Source organism: Macrotis lagotis, chromosome 1 (assembly GCF_037893015.1).
Source record: "Macrotis lagotis isolate mMagLag1 chromosome 1, bilby.v1.9.chrom.fasta, whole genome shotgun sequence".
Taxonomy (NCBI): domain Eukaryota; kingdom Metazoa; phylum Chordata; class Mammalia; order Peramelemorphia; family Peramelidae; genus Macrotis; species Macrotis lagotis.
In genome coordinates, this window is record NC_133658.1 from 44511433 (window position 1) to 44527177 (window position 15745).

At 47.1% G+C, this 15745-nt stretch overlaps 1 protein-coding gene across 2 annotated transcripts; it reads left to right on the forward strand.

The window, feature by feature from the left end:
* The first annotated feature begins 943 nt into the window (after positions 1-943).
* Positions 944-14990, forward strand: LOC141497014 (chymotrypsinogen 2-like). 2 transcript variants are annotated; one of them, XM_074199600.1, is made up of 7 exons: positions 944-1589; positions 7332-7435; positions 7655-7734; positions 8867-8945; positions 12176-12356; positions 12521-12654; positions 14767-14990. In XM_074199600.1, exons 1-7 carry the CDS (start codon positions 1538-1540, stop codon positions 14926-14928), a joined length of 792 nt encoding a protein of 263 aa, XP_074055701.1. In that variant the 5' UTR covers positions 944-1537; the 3' UTR covers positions 14929-14990. The 2 variants fall into 2 exon arrangements, with proteins under 2 accessions (XP_074055701.1, XP_074055694.1); XM_074199593.1 differs by lacking the exon at positions 944-1589 and adding an exon at positions 3603-4202.
* The last annotated feature ends 755 nt before the right edge of the window (positions 14991-15745 follow it).

A 15745-nucleotide genomic window follows, 5' to 3' on the forward strand; every position in this document is an offset into this window, starting at 1 on the left:
CTAAAATATACAAGGACTGATTCTAATTTATAAGAGAAAGAATATTCCCAAATTGATAAATGGCCTAAGGATATGAATAGACAGTTCTCAAGGGAAGAAACTCAGGCTATTTATAGCCAGTTGGAAAAATGCTCCCACACACTGCTAATTAGAGAGATGTAAATTAAGCTCTTCTGGGATTCTACCTCACAACCATCAGAGTGACAAAAAAAAAAAAGGTGGGGAGAATAATAAATTTAGGAGAAAAATAAACATTGATGCTTTGTTGGTGGACCTGTGAATGGGTGTTATTTTGTTGCTGTTCAGGCCTAGCTGACTCTTCATGACCCATTTGGGTTTTTCTTGGTTTAGATACTGGAGTAGTTTGCCTTTTTCTTCTCCAGCTTGTTTCACACATGAGGAAACTGAGACAAATAGGGTAAAGTGATTTCTCCATGGTCGTACAACTAGTAAATGTCTGAAGCCACATTTGAACTCGTCTTTTTTTGGTTCAGGCACTGTGCCTGGCTGCCTCCTGTGAATGGCGTTCTAATGAATTCTAATGAAAAACAATTTAGAATTAAAAAAAAAGTTAAACATAGTTTGTGTCCTTTGGCCCAGCTATGCCAATGGCCTTTGCACAAAAGTGATCAAAAGAGTTGAAGAAATCTTTTATGTATAAATATATATATATATCAGCTCTTTTTGTGGCAAAAAAACAGGAAACTAGAAGGATATTTAATAATTGAGAAAATGGCCAAATTTGTTTGTTGTTGTCATTTTTCAGTTGTGCCTTTGTGACCCCTTTTTGGGGTTTTCTTGACAAAGATCCTAATTAATTTGCCCAGGGTCACATAGTTACTAAATATCTGTGGCCAGATTTGCCCAGGTTGAACATCAGGTTGGGTAACTGTGAGTTTGTTGTGCAACCAGAAAAGGGGGAAGTGATGAGAGCTACTGGAGCCAGCGAGTTGGGGCTCAAAAGTCAGTTCTGGCTGACAGAGCCAGGCTTGGGTGACCCTGGAGCTGAAGGCTCTGCACGGAACTCTGCTGTGATTCCACACCTGCATCATTCACGGCCTCCCTTGTGTGACAGCCCTGTACCCGAGCTTCTTGAGCTGGGTGACGTCCCGCCTGCTTATTTCCTGCACTGGTTTTAGGAACAGCATTGATTTATCTTGCATGCCATCCCTGTGCTTCTCTACAGGATTGTTTGATGCTGTCAGTAAACAGCGAACGCACGCTTCTTTTCTCTCCTGAGCTGAATGAATCCCCTGGGGGACGGGGGACCTCAGCAGACCTGTAAATGATGTACAGAATTAAGGGGGAGCTGAGCCTGAGGGAGGCCCTGAGAAAACACCCATCCGTCACCAGTTCCTGGTGAAGTCAGAGGTCCAGCTGTCGTTTTCTCAGACCCTCAGAGAGGAGCTACGTGGCTCTTTGGGCCAAGGCGCCAAGGTCTCCTGATACCAAGTGACGCCCACCTGGGACAACTCCCCAGGGCTGAGAGCTATAAAGAGCCCCCAGCCCCTCACTTCCCACCAACCCAGGCAGCGCCATGGCCTTCCTCTTGCTGTTATGCCACTTAGCCGTGGCTGGCTCTGTTTCTGGTAAGTGTGGGGTCCCATGGACATTAGAGATGCGGCGTGGCAGGATTTATGATCATTTTTCTTATGATTAGCTACAATTCGCGTCGCCCTTTTAATCTACAAAGAACTTTACTTATACGATCTCATTGTATTATCACAACCTTGGGAGGCAGATACTATTATTAGCACCTGATGTTGTAGAGGAAACTGAGGCTACAAAGTGTGGTTCTCCCCCCAACCATGCTTACTCATCTCAGAGATGACCTAGCCTAGTCCATTCCCCAGATTTTACAAAGGAGGAGACCGAGGCAGGAGAATGGCCATTCCTTGGTCAGGTTCTCTTGGCAGGAGGGAGGAAGGGCTCTCTGCTTGTTCTGGATGGGCCCAGGGGCCTCTGCCCAGAGAGGAGATCCTGGAGTAGCCAGTGGACCCCCAACATGGCCTGGAACTCCTCAGATTAAAGATTCATTTCAGACAGCTACTGTCCTCTTTTAAAACAATGTCCCTCATGATTGTCCCAAACCTTCCCTCTTGAGGGCAGATAAATGCAAACCTCTGCATGGAGCTAAAGGCCCCTCATCTTATCCAGCATTTATGGAGAGTTTTGTGGCTCGCGAATACTTTGTGTCTTTCTTTGATCCCTGTGAGGCGGGGGTGCTGTTATTAAACCCATTTTACATATAAGGCTGAACATGTTGAATTCACAGACCCAGGCAGAATTTGAACTCTGGTCACCAGGAAGGGAGACTTTTAAGAGGGAAGCTGTTTCAGAGAAAACAGGCCTGAGGAGACAATTGGGGTCTTTGGGGGGGGGGGGGTAGAATCAACTTTCCTATTTTAGTTAGGTGTCCCAGATCGTAGATTTAGAATGATCTCAAATGTGGTGGCCTTGGCCCAAGGAGGGAACCCCAACGCTAGCGTGGGCCGGGTTTGGGGGACAAAGCTTGCCTTGGTAAGGGGATGTCTACCTCAGACATCTTTGGGATCTGAGAGGCTTCCTGGCGTGGCCTCCAGTGGGGCTGGAGGAGTCTCTCTGCAACTATTTCCATACTTGTCCCCTTTCTGTCCCTCTACAGTGCCCACACAGGATCTGCTCACATTCCAAGTCTCCTCATACCCAGAGTCTAGAGTCTCTCCTTCCACAATGGGGTCTCCCCTCATTCCCTAAAGGCAGACTGTACAAGGGTCTTCATTAGGTTCTCCGGGAACAACCCCCAAAGCTGGGCTGGGGCTCTCTGTTGCCTGGGAATGCTTTGTCCTGGGAGGTTCTGGGCCCCACCTGAGACGGGGCCCCCCCCAAAGTGGTCCAAGCTCTGGCCCCTCAGTTCTCTCCCCCCGCCCACCTTCTTCCCTTTGCTTTGGAGTTGGGAGCCTTCTAGCATTTGAGGCTAAACTCTGAATTCAGATCTCCAGAAGCAAAGACCAATAGAAGCCTGAAGCAGGGCTGGGGTGCAAGGGGGTGCAGGGGTCCCATCAGTTGAGTTGTATCGCTGGGTGGGGGCTGAGTCCCATTTTGGCTTCTGGTTTATTAGTTTAACCCCTGCCCCCAGCCTGTGGCTTCCCAGCTATTGGCCCAGTCCTGACTGGTCTGGCCAGGCTCGTCAATGGTGAAGATGCCGTTCCTGGGGACTGGCCCTGGCAGGTCTCCTTCCAGGGGAGACATGGGCTCAGGTTGAATGGGGAGTGCCCCGTTCCTCTCCCCAGGAAAGGGCGGCAGGCCTGGAAGTTCTCTTGGCACCCATGGGGCAGAGAAGACGGGTCTGTGGAAGACGTGACAGATTAGGAAGCCTCAGAGGCCCCAACATCCACCGGGATTAGGCTTAGGTCCAGTCAGGCTAGGAGACTTTCGAGCTCATCTATTTCAACCCAATAACCATTTATTTATTTATTATTTTTCTTGCAAGGCTTGCCCAGGTTGAACATCAGGTTGGGTAACTGTGAGTTTGTTGTGCAACCAGAAAAGGGGGAAGTGATGAGAGCTACTGGAGCCAGCGAGTTGGGGCTCAAAAGTCAGTTCTGGCTGAAAGAGCCAGGCTTGGGTGACCCTGGAGCTGAAGGCTCTGCACGGAACTCTGCTGTGATTCCACACCTGCATCATTCACGGCCTCCGTGTGTGACAGCCCTGTACCCGAGCTTCTTGAGCTGGGTGACGTCCAGCCTGCTTATTTCCTGCACTGGTTTTAGGAACAGCATTGATTTATCTTGCATGCCATCCCTGTGCTTCTCTACAGGATTGTTTGATGCTGTCAGTAAACAGCGAACGCACGCTTCTTTTCTCTCCTGAGCTGAATGAATCCCCTGGGGGACGGGGGACCTCAGCAGACCTGTAAATGATGTACAGAATTAAGGGGGAGCTGAGCCTGAGGGAGGCCCTGAGAAAACACCCATCCGTCACCAGTTCCTGGTGAAGTCAGAGGTCCAGCTGTCGTTTTCTCAGACCCTCAGAGAGGAGCTACGTGGCTCTTTGGGCCAAGGCGCCAAGGTCTCCTGATACCAAGTGACGCCCACCTGGGACAACTCCCCAGGGCTGAGAGCTATAAAGAGCCCCCAGCCCCTCACTTCCCACCAACCCAGGCAGCGCCATGGCCTTCCTCTTGGTGCTATGCCACTTAGCCGTGGCTGGCTCTGTTTCTGGTAAGTGTGGGGTCCCATGGACATTAGAGATGCGGCGTGGCAGGATTTATGATCATTTTTCTTCTGATTAGCTACAATTCGCGTCGCCCTTTTAATCTACAAAGAACTTTACTTATACGATCTCATTGTATTATCACAACCTTGGGAGGCAGATACTATTATTAGCACCTGATGTTGTAGAGGAAACTGAGGCTACAAAGTGTGGTTCTCCCCCCAACCATGCTTACTCATCTCAGAGATGACCTAGCCTAGTCCATTCCCCAGATTTTACAAAGGAGGAGACCGAGGCAGGAGAATGGCCATTCCTTGGTCAGGTTCTCTTGGCAGGAGGGAGGAAGGGCTCTCTGCTTGTTCTGGATGGGCCCAGGGGCCTCTGCCCAGAGAGGAGATCCTGGAGTAGCCAGTGGACCCCCAACATGGCCTGGAACTCCTCAGATTAAAGATTCATTTCAGACAGCTACTGTCCTCTTTTAAAACAATGTCCCTCATGATTGTCCCAAACCTTCCCTCTTGAGGGCAGATAAGTGCAAACCTCTGCATGGAGCTAAAGGCCCCTCATCTTATCCAGCATTTATGGAGAGTTTTGTGGCTCGCGAATACTTTGTGTCTTTCTTTGATCCCTGTGAGGCGGGGGTGCTCAAATAAGGCTGAACATGTTGAATTCACAGACCCAGGCAGAATTTGAACTCTGGTCACCAGGAAGGGAGACTTTTAAGAGGGAAGCTGTTTCAGAGAAAATAGGCCTGAGGAGACAATAGGGCTCTTTGGGGGGGGGGGGGGGCAGTAGGATCAACTTTCCTATTTTAGTTAGGTGTCCCAGATCTTAGATTTAGAATGATCTCAGATGTGGTGGCTTCGGCCCAAGGAGGGAACCCCGACGCTAGCGTGGGCCGGGTTTGGGGGACAAAGTTTGCCTTGGTAAGGGGATGTCTACCTCAGACATCTTTGGGATCCGAGAGGCTTCCTGGCGTGGCCTCCAGTGGGGCTGGGGGGAGTCTCTCTGCAACTATTTCCATGCTTGTCCCCTTTCTGTCCCTCTACAGTGCCCACACAGGATCTGCTCACATTCCAAGTCTCCTCATACCCAGAGTCTAGAGTCTCTCCTTCCACAATGGGGTCTCCCCTCATTCCCTAAAGGCAGACTGTCCAAGGGTCTTCATTAGGTTCTCCGGGAACAACCCCCAAAGCTGGGCTGGGGCTCTCTGTTGCCTGGGAATCCTTTGTCCTGGGAGGTTCTGGGCCCCACCCGAGACGGGGCCCCCCCAAAGTGGTCCAAGCTCTGGCCCCTCAGTTCTCTCCCCCCGCCCACCTTCTTCCCTTTGCTTTGGAGTTGGGAGCCTTCTAGCATTTGAGGCTAAACTCCGAATTCAGATCTCCAGAAGCAAAGACCAATAGAAGCCTGAAGCAGGGCTGGGGTGCAAGGGGGTGCAGGGGTCCCATCAGTTGAGTTGTATCGCTGGGTGGGGGCTGAGTCCCATTTTGGCTTCTGGTTTATTAGTTTAACCCCTGCCCCCAGCCTGTGGCTTCCCAGCTATTGGCCCAGTCCTGACTGGTCTGGCCAGGCTCGTCAATGGTGAAGATGCCGTTCCTGGGGACTGGCCCTGGCAGGTCTCCTTCAATGGGATTAAGTGACTTGCCCAAGGTCACACAGCTAAGTAATTATTAAGTGTCTGAGGCCGGATTTGAACTCAGGTCCTCCTGACGCCACTGTGCCACCTAGCTACCCTGACAGTAAGTTCTATGGGAAGTGAAAGAGAAATTATCACTGGTAGTCTTCAAGGAGGCTTTAATACTTGAGATGGGCCTTGAAAGATGAATAGGATTCAGACAAAGAGTGTGTGAAAATAAACTTGTTGATTCAACAAACATTGATCAGCCCTTACAATGATAACCTGGCGATCAACCGAGGATAGCAGCTACAATGATGAAGGGTCCTGAGAGAAGGGTCCTTTATGGATTGGTTGGTGGGACTGGACATCTCTAACTTGGAGAACTGAAGGCTCAAGGGGGACACAAGAGTTGCCTTCAAATATTGGAGGGATGGTCATGTGTAAGAAGATAGCTAGAAGGGGCAGCTAGGTGTTTTAGTGGATAAAGCACTGGCCTTGGAGTCAGGAGTACCCGGGTTCAAATCCGGTCTCAAACACTTAATAATTACCTAGCTGTGTGGCCTTGGGCAAGCCACTTAACCGCGTTGCCTTGCAAAAAAAAAAACCCTAAAAAAAAGAAAAAAAAGAAATCATGGCATATTTGGGGGCGGCTAGGTGTCATAGTGGCTAAAGCACTGGCCTTGGAGTCAGTAGTACCCGGGTTGAAATCTGGTCTCAAATACTTAATAATTACCTAGCTGTGTGGCCTTGGGCAAGCCACCTAACCCCATTGCCTTGCAAAGAAAAAAAAAAGAAGATAGATAGACTAGGACTAATGGATAGACAGTGCAATGAAGGTAATTTAGGCTTCAGATAAGGGAACATTTCCTACAAATGAGTTGTCCAAAAAGGACCCCTTAGAAGAGAGTGGGTTCCTCTTGCTATAGAACTTTACCCCAAAGGCAAAATGACCATCCAACTGTTGGTGTGAAGCTTCTTTTTTTTTTTTTACTAAATAGACTAGATGATTGTGAGGTCCCTTGCAGCTCTGAAATTCTGAGATTATATGATTTATTAAGCACCTACTGTGTGCAGACCACTGGGGCTTAGAAGCAGAAGATCTATCAAGTTAGCAGACATGGCACCGGCCTTCATTGAGTTAACTTTTTGTCAGGACAAAAGACTCTAGAACATGGAAAACCATAATGCATTTAAATATTAGGAGCCCGAGTTCATGGATTTGGAGCAGAAAGGCATTTTGGAGGTCTCCGTACCCCTTTGCCCATTTTACAGATGAGAAAAATGAGCCCCAGAGAGTCATCTAACTAATAAGTGTCTGAAGGTCGTTTTGAACTCAGTCCTTTCTTACGTAGTGAATATTTCAGAAATGTCTGAAAAACAAACTTTACAGATCTGAAAGGAAGTCACTCTCCATCCGAGGTGGGCTGGGCTACTCAGCTCCCTAATCTGGCTTGGAGGCTAGAGACCATCAACAGCCTGAAGTTGACCCTTTTTCATGCTATGTTGACCTCTCCTCCAGGTTGTGGCATCCCTGCCATTGAGCCTGTCCTGAGTGGCCTGGCCAGAATTGTCAATGGTGAAGATGCTGTCCCTGGCTCCTGGCCCTGGCAGGTCTCCCTTCAGGTGAGTGTGTGGACTCTGCTCCGGAGGCGGCGCCTGTGTCCAAGATAGGATCCTAAGGCAGAATGACAATCCTAGAGCCAGAAGGACTGAAGCTCAGACACATACCTTGACTACTCCAATTCCTGGGCTGTGCCCGAACCCCAGAATCCCTGAGGTTTCACTGCTCTGTGGTGTCTGAAACTTGGGAAGTAATGAATTCCTCCTCCTCTCTACCCCTAGGACCAAACCGGCTTCCATTTCTGCGGGGGATCCATTATCAGCCAAGACTGGGTGGTCACTGCTGCCCACTGTGGAGTCAGGTAAGGAGTGAGAAGGATTAACTTCCTTCCTGGGACTGCAGAATCCCAAAAGTCAGTGAAGAAATAAATTGAGACAATTCATTGCTCTAGTAAAGCAGCAGGGAACCAAATAAATCTATAAAAAGCAGAAGTATTGGTGTGTAGTAGTAGCAAAACTAGGGTGATGCAAGAGAAAGGAAAAGCTCATTCCAAATGAACAAAATATTGGGAGCCAATCTACCAAAAGCACTCAAGACTTATAGAAATACAGTTAGATCATATTCCTTATAGAAATAAAGAAAGGGGGTAGCTAGGTGGCTTAGGGGGTAAAGCATCAGCCCTGGAGTCAGGAGGACCTGAGTTCAAATCTGGCCTCAGACACTTAATAATTACCTAGCCGTGTGGCCTTGGGCAAGCCACTTAACCCCATTGCCTTGAAAAAAATCTAAAAAAAAATAATAATTATGTAGCTGTGTGGCCGTGACCAAGTCACTTAACCCCATTGCCTTGCAAAAAAACAAAAAGGAAAGAAGAAAGGATAATTGGAGGCATATTTATGGCTCTTCGTTGGATTGTACCAATATTAAAAAAATGAGGATTTTGCTTAAATTAATGTATAAATTCAGAGAAATTAAAGGATTAGGGCCATAGGATCACAGTTGTAAAGCTGGAAGAGACCAAAAAGATTATCAGTGTCCAAGCCAACCATATACATTTTGCAATCAAAGAAACTGAGACCCAGAGTCATTAAATGACTGTCTCAGGTCACATAGGGCAGTGAGTAGCTGAGAAAAAGCAGTTCAGGTTCTCTTTCCATTGTGCCAATGTGACTGGCTACTTTATAGAATTAGACAAAATAATAATCAGTCCAGAATTTCCAGGAAAAATATAGGGGGACAAAAGTAGAGATGAAAGAATAATAGCACTTGCAGTCTTAGGAGAGTGTAGGAACAGGGGGGTGGCCTACAGAACAAGCTCCCCTTCACAGTGTGATCCTTAATTGAATCGCTGTTTCCCCTCCTCATCACAACACACAAATGTATATACCAGAAGGCCAGTGGTGTTCCTTACACCTTTAGCCCTCTGGGTTAGAAATTCTATCTTCCTTGAGAGAAGGAAAGGTCTAGTTCTGTGTTCTCTCTCTCTATTATAGGAAAACCGATCTGGTGATTGCTGGTGAGTTTGACCAGGGCTCTGATGCAGAGAACATTCAAGTGCTGAAGATCGATCAGGTATGATGGTGCCCAAGGGCTCCTAAAAGGGTGGAGTGGGGGGGGGGAAGCAGTGAATGATTCCGAGGCTTCCCAAGCCAAACTTCCAACTAGACCTAAAATTCTTGAGGTATAAGGTTGTCATGTCGGCTTCTGTATATTTTCTAGCATGAGATCTATTCCTGTATGAGATATATTTAACAGATTTCTGAACTCAGATTTAAAACTGGAAGGGGCAGTAAGGATCATTAAATCCAATCCCCTCTTTTTAGGGAGAAAGAAACTGAGGTCTTCATGGGCAATAATGAGTAAAGCCGAAAGGCATAGCCAAGCCCTTTTGCAATGTACCATACTTAATAAATAAAGAAATAATGAATGTTCCTTGAGTTCAATCACCCCAAGGATATGCCTCATCATAGACCTGGTGGGAAGCAGGGGATAGAGAGTGGGGACTGCTCTTGGGGAGTCCACAGTCTAGGTCCGACTTTCTGGTAGAGTCTAAAAAGAGTATGGGAATTCAGAAAAAGAGGCGATAATAAAGACTCTGAGAAGCCAATGGAAAGAAGAGATCACTAGCTATTCCCCAAGTCCCCCATATTTGGCTTTGGAGAGTGCTAGCCATCATTACAAAGGAGGGAGTTCACTTTTCACTCTGTCAGGCTCCAGCTGATGTTGAACCTGCATTTCTGGGCCACTCAGTGATCAACCTAAGCACATTTCTGGGGGGAGAGGGGGTACAGAGACTTAGCTGGGGTCTGATGCGTTTGCTCTGGATGATGGGGGTGAAAGGGTGGGAATGGTCCTTAGAGCAGGTCACAGGGTTAACGAGTTTTGTCGGAAGATGAGCTGGCAAAGATTTAGGGGGACTTTGGGATATATATAGTGTCAGGCTCAAAGCTTGGGAATCCTTGAAACTTTGGGTCTTAGATTTAGAGCTGAAAGAGACCTTTGGAATCACCCCCATTTTATAGATGAGGAAACCATGGCACAAAGAAGGACTTGCTTAGGGACATACGTGCGTAAGCTGGTGTAAACACCCAAGACCAAGCTTTATCTTCAGGTCTCTATGCATTATTCCAAGTTGTCTCAGATGTAAAGTTCTGAGGATGCTGGTGACTGGCTCACCTCGAGGTATACATCGGACTGTAGAGTCCTTCTGGATGCGCTGATAAATGTTTAACAACCAGCTCTCTAAAGGAATATTGCATGTGGGACACACTTTGTAGTGTAATCTGCATTATGAACTTTTTGTTCATCACTTTGCTCAGTCTGGACAATTAACAAAACAGTGAATCAAAGCCTAATTAGTGGGGTTTGTCAATAATCACATTCAAATTTAACCATCAGTTCCCACAAACCACCCAACCCCTAACTCAACTATTGCCATTGCTAAAACTAAGTTTCTCTTTCAGGGTCTGGATTACCTTGTCAGGGTCTCCATGTGGCTTCTTTAGGACTGGATGGGGAAAGAAGAGGGGAGACTATATAGACACAGCCAGTGTTGGGGGAGGGGGCTAGGGGACCCATGATGCTCTATATTTTCTCTTCTCCCTTGTTTAAGGAGTGAAGCTTTCCCAGGGCTCAGGGAGAGGGGTCCTTAGCTGGAGGATGAAGAGCTATGGGTCAAAGAACGAGGCCCAAGGTTGTTTCCAGCTGGGTCTCCAGGCCGAAGGCATGGGGGGCTTTATGCCCCAGGGGATAATGGAAGCAATTGTGCCCTGAGCCCCTGGACCCCTGGTCCTATGGCCTGGGCAACCTGTGCCCTTTCCAGGCCAGCTCAGGGGGCATTGTTCCACCTTCCTATAGGACAGCATTTGGCAGGATCCCCACAGGAGTGGAGACAGGAGGCATTCCATGATTTATTCCTTCGGCAATCTTTATCCAGTGCCTATGATTGGCCAGGACTTGGCACAGGTCTGAGGACACAAAACAGAAATTCAAGGCATCATTCCCTCAAAGAGTTTACAATCTTTTGGGGAAACACCTTTCACAGATAACTAGAATCTAAACATTTATGTTAAGAGGGTGGCCCTTTGAGGGGTCAGCAAACTTGTGCTGCTGGGAAGTGGCAAGGAAAGAGCCCACGAGGCCAAAGGGAAAGGCCCTGTCTGTTGGCCCCAAGTCGGGCACACTTCACTGAGTCTCTGGTGAGGATCTTATTTGCATATGAAAAGGTCAGCAAAAATGAACTTGCTCCCAGTACAGAGACGATCTTGGGTGTCTGCCCTCACCCCATCCCACCCCGTCTCCCCCCCACCCCGCAGGTCATTTTTCTTTATTTCCTTTCTCCTCCAGCACTTTATTTACTTTGCACTTTGTACAAGAAAGTGCCTTCCCAGCTTAGACTACAGCACATTTTCCTGGTTCCATGAAAGAGCTCTGTCTTACTTATGGTGATTATGTGATAAATTTTGCAAATCTTTCTTTTTCTTCCTTCTTTCTTTCCTTTCTTCCTTCCCTTCCTTCCTTCCTTTTTTCTTTTCCTTTCTTTCTTTTCCTTCTTCCATCCTTCTTTCCTTCCTTCCTACCTTTCTCTTTCTTTCTTTCTTTCTTTCTTTCATTTTCTTTTCTTATTCTTTCTTTCTTTTTCTCTTTCTTTCTTTCTTTACTTCTTTCTTTCATCCATGCTTCTTTCCTTCCTTCCTTTCTCTCTTTTACCTCTTCTCTTTTTCAAAAAAAAATTTTTATTTGCTATTTTATTTTCCCCCAATTATATGTAAAAATAATTTTTAGCATTCATTTTTAAGATTTTGAGAAAATAAGCAATGAAATAAAGGTTCTACATGTGAGGCTGCTCATTTTCATAAACCAAAAACTCAGAGTGTATCTTTTAAAAAACAAAACCTGAGCAAGCTATTTGGACATCATTGGGCTATTGGCCTTTGCCTGGTTCTGGCCCAACCTGCAGGAGTGACGACTTGAGACATGTACCCAATAATGGGCGTAAGTTAGACGGAGAACACTCAGTGACCCAACGTGTTGAAGTCTCTAATGGGGTGCGCTCTTTCCTACAAAATGAATAAAGTAATGGGGGAGAAAAGCATTAGCTGCTCTGGCTCTCGAGTTTGAGTTGACTTGAGCTTGGAAGGAAAGAATTCTAAGAGGTCGAGGTAGAGGGAGGTGAGGAAGGCCAGGAATTTCGAGAATGTTGAAAACAGCTATGCTGGCCTTCCAGGGGCCAGAATAGCCCACAAAAGAAGGGGGAATAGGGGACAGGGGGCATCTCATCAGCCACGGCTCTCTCCCCACAGGTCTTCCAGAACCCCAAATTCAACTTCTTCACCATCAACAACGACATCACTCTGATCAAGCTGGCCACACCTGCCCAATTCTCCGATACCGTGTACCCCGTCTGCCTTCCCAGAACTACTGATGACTTCCCTGCAGGGTCTAACTGTGCCACCACCGGCTGGGGACGGACCAAGCACAACAGTGAGTGTGGAGAGGGGAGGGAGGGCAACATGCTTGGGGGGGATCCCAGAGGAAGGTCCTGGGTGGAAGGTACAGGCCTGCTTTGCCTTCCTCTCCCTCGGGACCCTGGAGGGGGTGAGGCTCTGCCTCCTGGGTGATGTTGCTCTTGTCTTGGGGTCTTCCAGATAAGAAAACCCCGGAGAAGCTCCAGCAAGCTGCCCTTCCTCTCCTGTCCAACAGCGAGTGCCAGAAATACTGGGGAAACAGTATCACAGATAAGATGATCTGCGCTGGTGCCAGTGGTGTTTCCTCCTGCTTGGTACCGCCCTGCTTCCCCACTCCCCCTATGGCTTATACTGGCTAGTCTTTTGGTGGGGGGGGGGGGTTGCCTTAGAGCCAGATTGAACTCTGTCTTCCACAGCCCACCCCAGCTGAATTCTGACCTTTCCCTTGCCCCCAGCTCTCCAGCCTTCCCTTTACTCAGTCACTGAAGAGGTGTTTAGGGATCTGTTTTATGCCCATGTCTCTGCTAGTCCTCCTTGGGGGTGGACAGAAAGAGAAGGCACAGACTAGGCCCTCAGGGAGCTTAAAGAGAACAATTAAGTTTCTAAACAAAAGTTAAGAAACATTTATTAAGCACCTACTATATGCCAGATAGCTGGGTGGGAAAGTGGATAGAGAGGATCTGGAATCAATAAGACTCATCTTCCTAAGTTCAAATCTGGTTCAAATACTTAGCAGCTCTGTGACCCTGGGCAAATGATTTAATGCTGTTTGCCTCAGTTTCCTCATCTGTCCGATAACCTGAAGAAGGAAATGGTAAACCACTCCAATGTTTTTTCCAAGAAAAGCCCAAATGGACACAACCAAAAAATGATTGAAAAATGTGTCAGACAGGATTTGAACTCAGGATAAAGTCAAGAGACTTTTATCTATTGAACCCCTGATTTGGTTAGTCAAGGAGAATCTGACCTGGGGTGATATCTGTGTGAGAAGGGGATCTTTATAAGGGGTGTGAAGGTGGAAAAGATAGGATTTGTCAAGTGAGTGAGAATGGGAAATCACCACTGCTTAACCATCAAGGTTATGTGATGACCATGGTGGGCCCCTCAATGGCCATAGGGAAGTTGAAAAGGGAGAGAATCAAGAGAAAAGAGACATTCTATCTTGGACATGTTGAGATTGAGGTGCTACAATGCAAGATGTTCAAAAGCGAGTTTTTGATGCTGATCCAGAGCTCAGAGGGGGTCTGGCGAAGGACATAGAGATCTGGGGCTCCTCTCTATGGATATGATGAAAAAATCTTGAGAACGCCAGAAAGTCCATGGAGAAAAGAGAAAAGGACTCAGGACAGAACTTCAGAGGGTGTGACACGAATGAAAAATAGCAAAGGAGACCTAGAAGGATCAGTGAAAGAGGGCTACCTGGAGGAGGTAGGATTTTGCATGAGACTTCAAAGACAGAAAGGATTGGGGCAGAGAAGTGAGAAGAGTGTGCTGGGAAAGGAACTGGCAGGAGTGAATCAGTGGGGGTGCCCACCTCTGAGAATACCATAGAGAAGAGATACGACTATTCTATTGACCTGAAAACCAAGGAAGAAAACAAGCATTTATTAAAATTCTACTGTACATCAGGAACTGGGTTAAACTTTAAAATAATCATTTTTAAAAAGTAATTTTTAAAATGACATTAAAGTAAGCTCTCTTTTGATCGTAACAACGACTTGTGAAGTAGCTACATCATTATCTCCATTTTATAGATGAAGAACCAGAGGATGAGTAGTAGAGGCTACTCAGCTATTAAGTGAATGAGGTCAACCTCAACTCCCCCTGGTCCAAGCTCAGCACTCTAACCATTGTACCACATTACTACCTGAGGAATCTTGAATAGGGACCAATGTGATGAAAGTGGGATTTCAGAAAGAGGAATCTGACAGGGAGCGAAGGATAGATTGGAGGGTTAAGGCAGCTTCCTTGGCCTTTGTAAGATTCTAGGTGGCTACAGAAGAGCTGGGATTGGGACCATCAGCACAGTGCTCCAATGTATCCTTCGCTCCCTGTCAGATTCATTGTTCTGAAATCTCTTTCATCACATCGCTCCCTGGGTGATTTGGAAGGTGTTTCAAAAGAAGAAATAATGGGACTGGGTCACGTTTGGGACGTAGGGAATCAAAGGCAGAGATAGAGAGACAGAAAGAGTCTAAGAAAGAAGAGAATCTCTCCCACCACTTATTCTCATGGTCTACCACTCCCCCTCGCTCCAAGCTTGCCTGTCTCCCCAGCACATCCCTTAATGACTCAGCCCTTCTTCTTCTACCCTCTCACCCTGTTAGTCTATTATTTCCCCATCTAACCAATCTTCTCTATCCCTCCTCCTTCCCACTTCCACCATCCAGAAAGCTAGAGCAGATCTCCCTTCTCTTTGTCCACAGGGTGACTCTGGTGGCCCATTGGTCTGTCAGAAAGATGGCGCCTGGACCCTGGTTGGTATCGTCTCCTGGGGCAGTGGCTTCTGCTCCACCTCCATCCCTGGCGTGTATGCCCGAGTCACAGAGCTCATGCCTTGGGTACAGGAAATCCTGGCTAACAACTGAGTTTTCTGCAGGGGATGGTCCCATCTATTTTCCATGTGACTTTGTGACATCTCAATAAACTTCCCAGGAAGAAAAAGAGTTGTTTCTGATTCCTGTGTCTGTATCTGGGGGGCAACCCTGGCCTGTGGCCTCCTCTGGGGATTGCTCCCCTTCCTTCTTCCCAGACTGATATGGGGGTCGCTCCATTATCCAGAGAATGCAAGGAAGAGCTCTAGGGCCAGTTAGGGCCCTTTGCCCTATATCTCCTGACCACCTCATTGCTTCAATGTTTCTCCATTTCATGGTTCCCTCCCTCACCCAAATGCTCTGCTCAGATCTAGAAGGCCCTCCTTTTTCTCAACTATCAGGTATGAGATTGGGAGAGGGTGGAGTGGGCAAAGGCTGACAAAGGAGGTGGAGAACGGATATGTCATTTTCCAGTTGCCTCAGGGTCAATCAGATTGGGGAGAGAAACTTTGAGAAAAGTTGTTTTCTTTTTAAAATCGCCTTTTATTGATATCTTTGGGCTTTATACAATCTAGATTTCCCCCAGAATCCCAACTCCTAAGCCTTCCAGAGAAGTCAACCCCTGAAACAGAGAATTTTTTAAAAATAAAAAGAGAGGAAGAAGGTACCGGTCAGGGTGGGGGGAAGGAATATTAAGTGAATTTTTTTGGTAAGAATTTTGAATGAGCTCATCAACTCAATGGAAAAAACACAAAATGTACAATGTTCCACACTCATGGCCCCTGACCCCTGCAAAGGAGGGCTGGGAGAGTTGTCTGCTCATGGGAGAGCAAGTTTGGGAGAAAAGAAACTTCATTCACCCATTTATGTG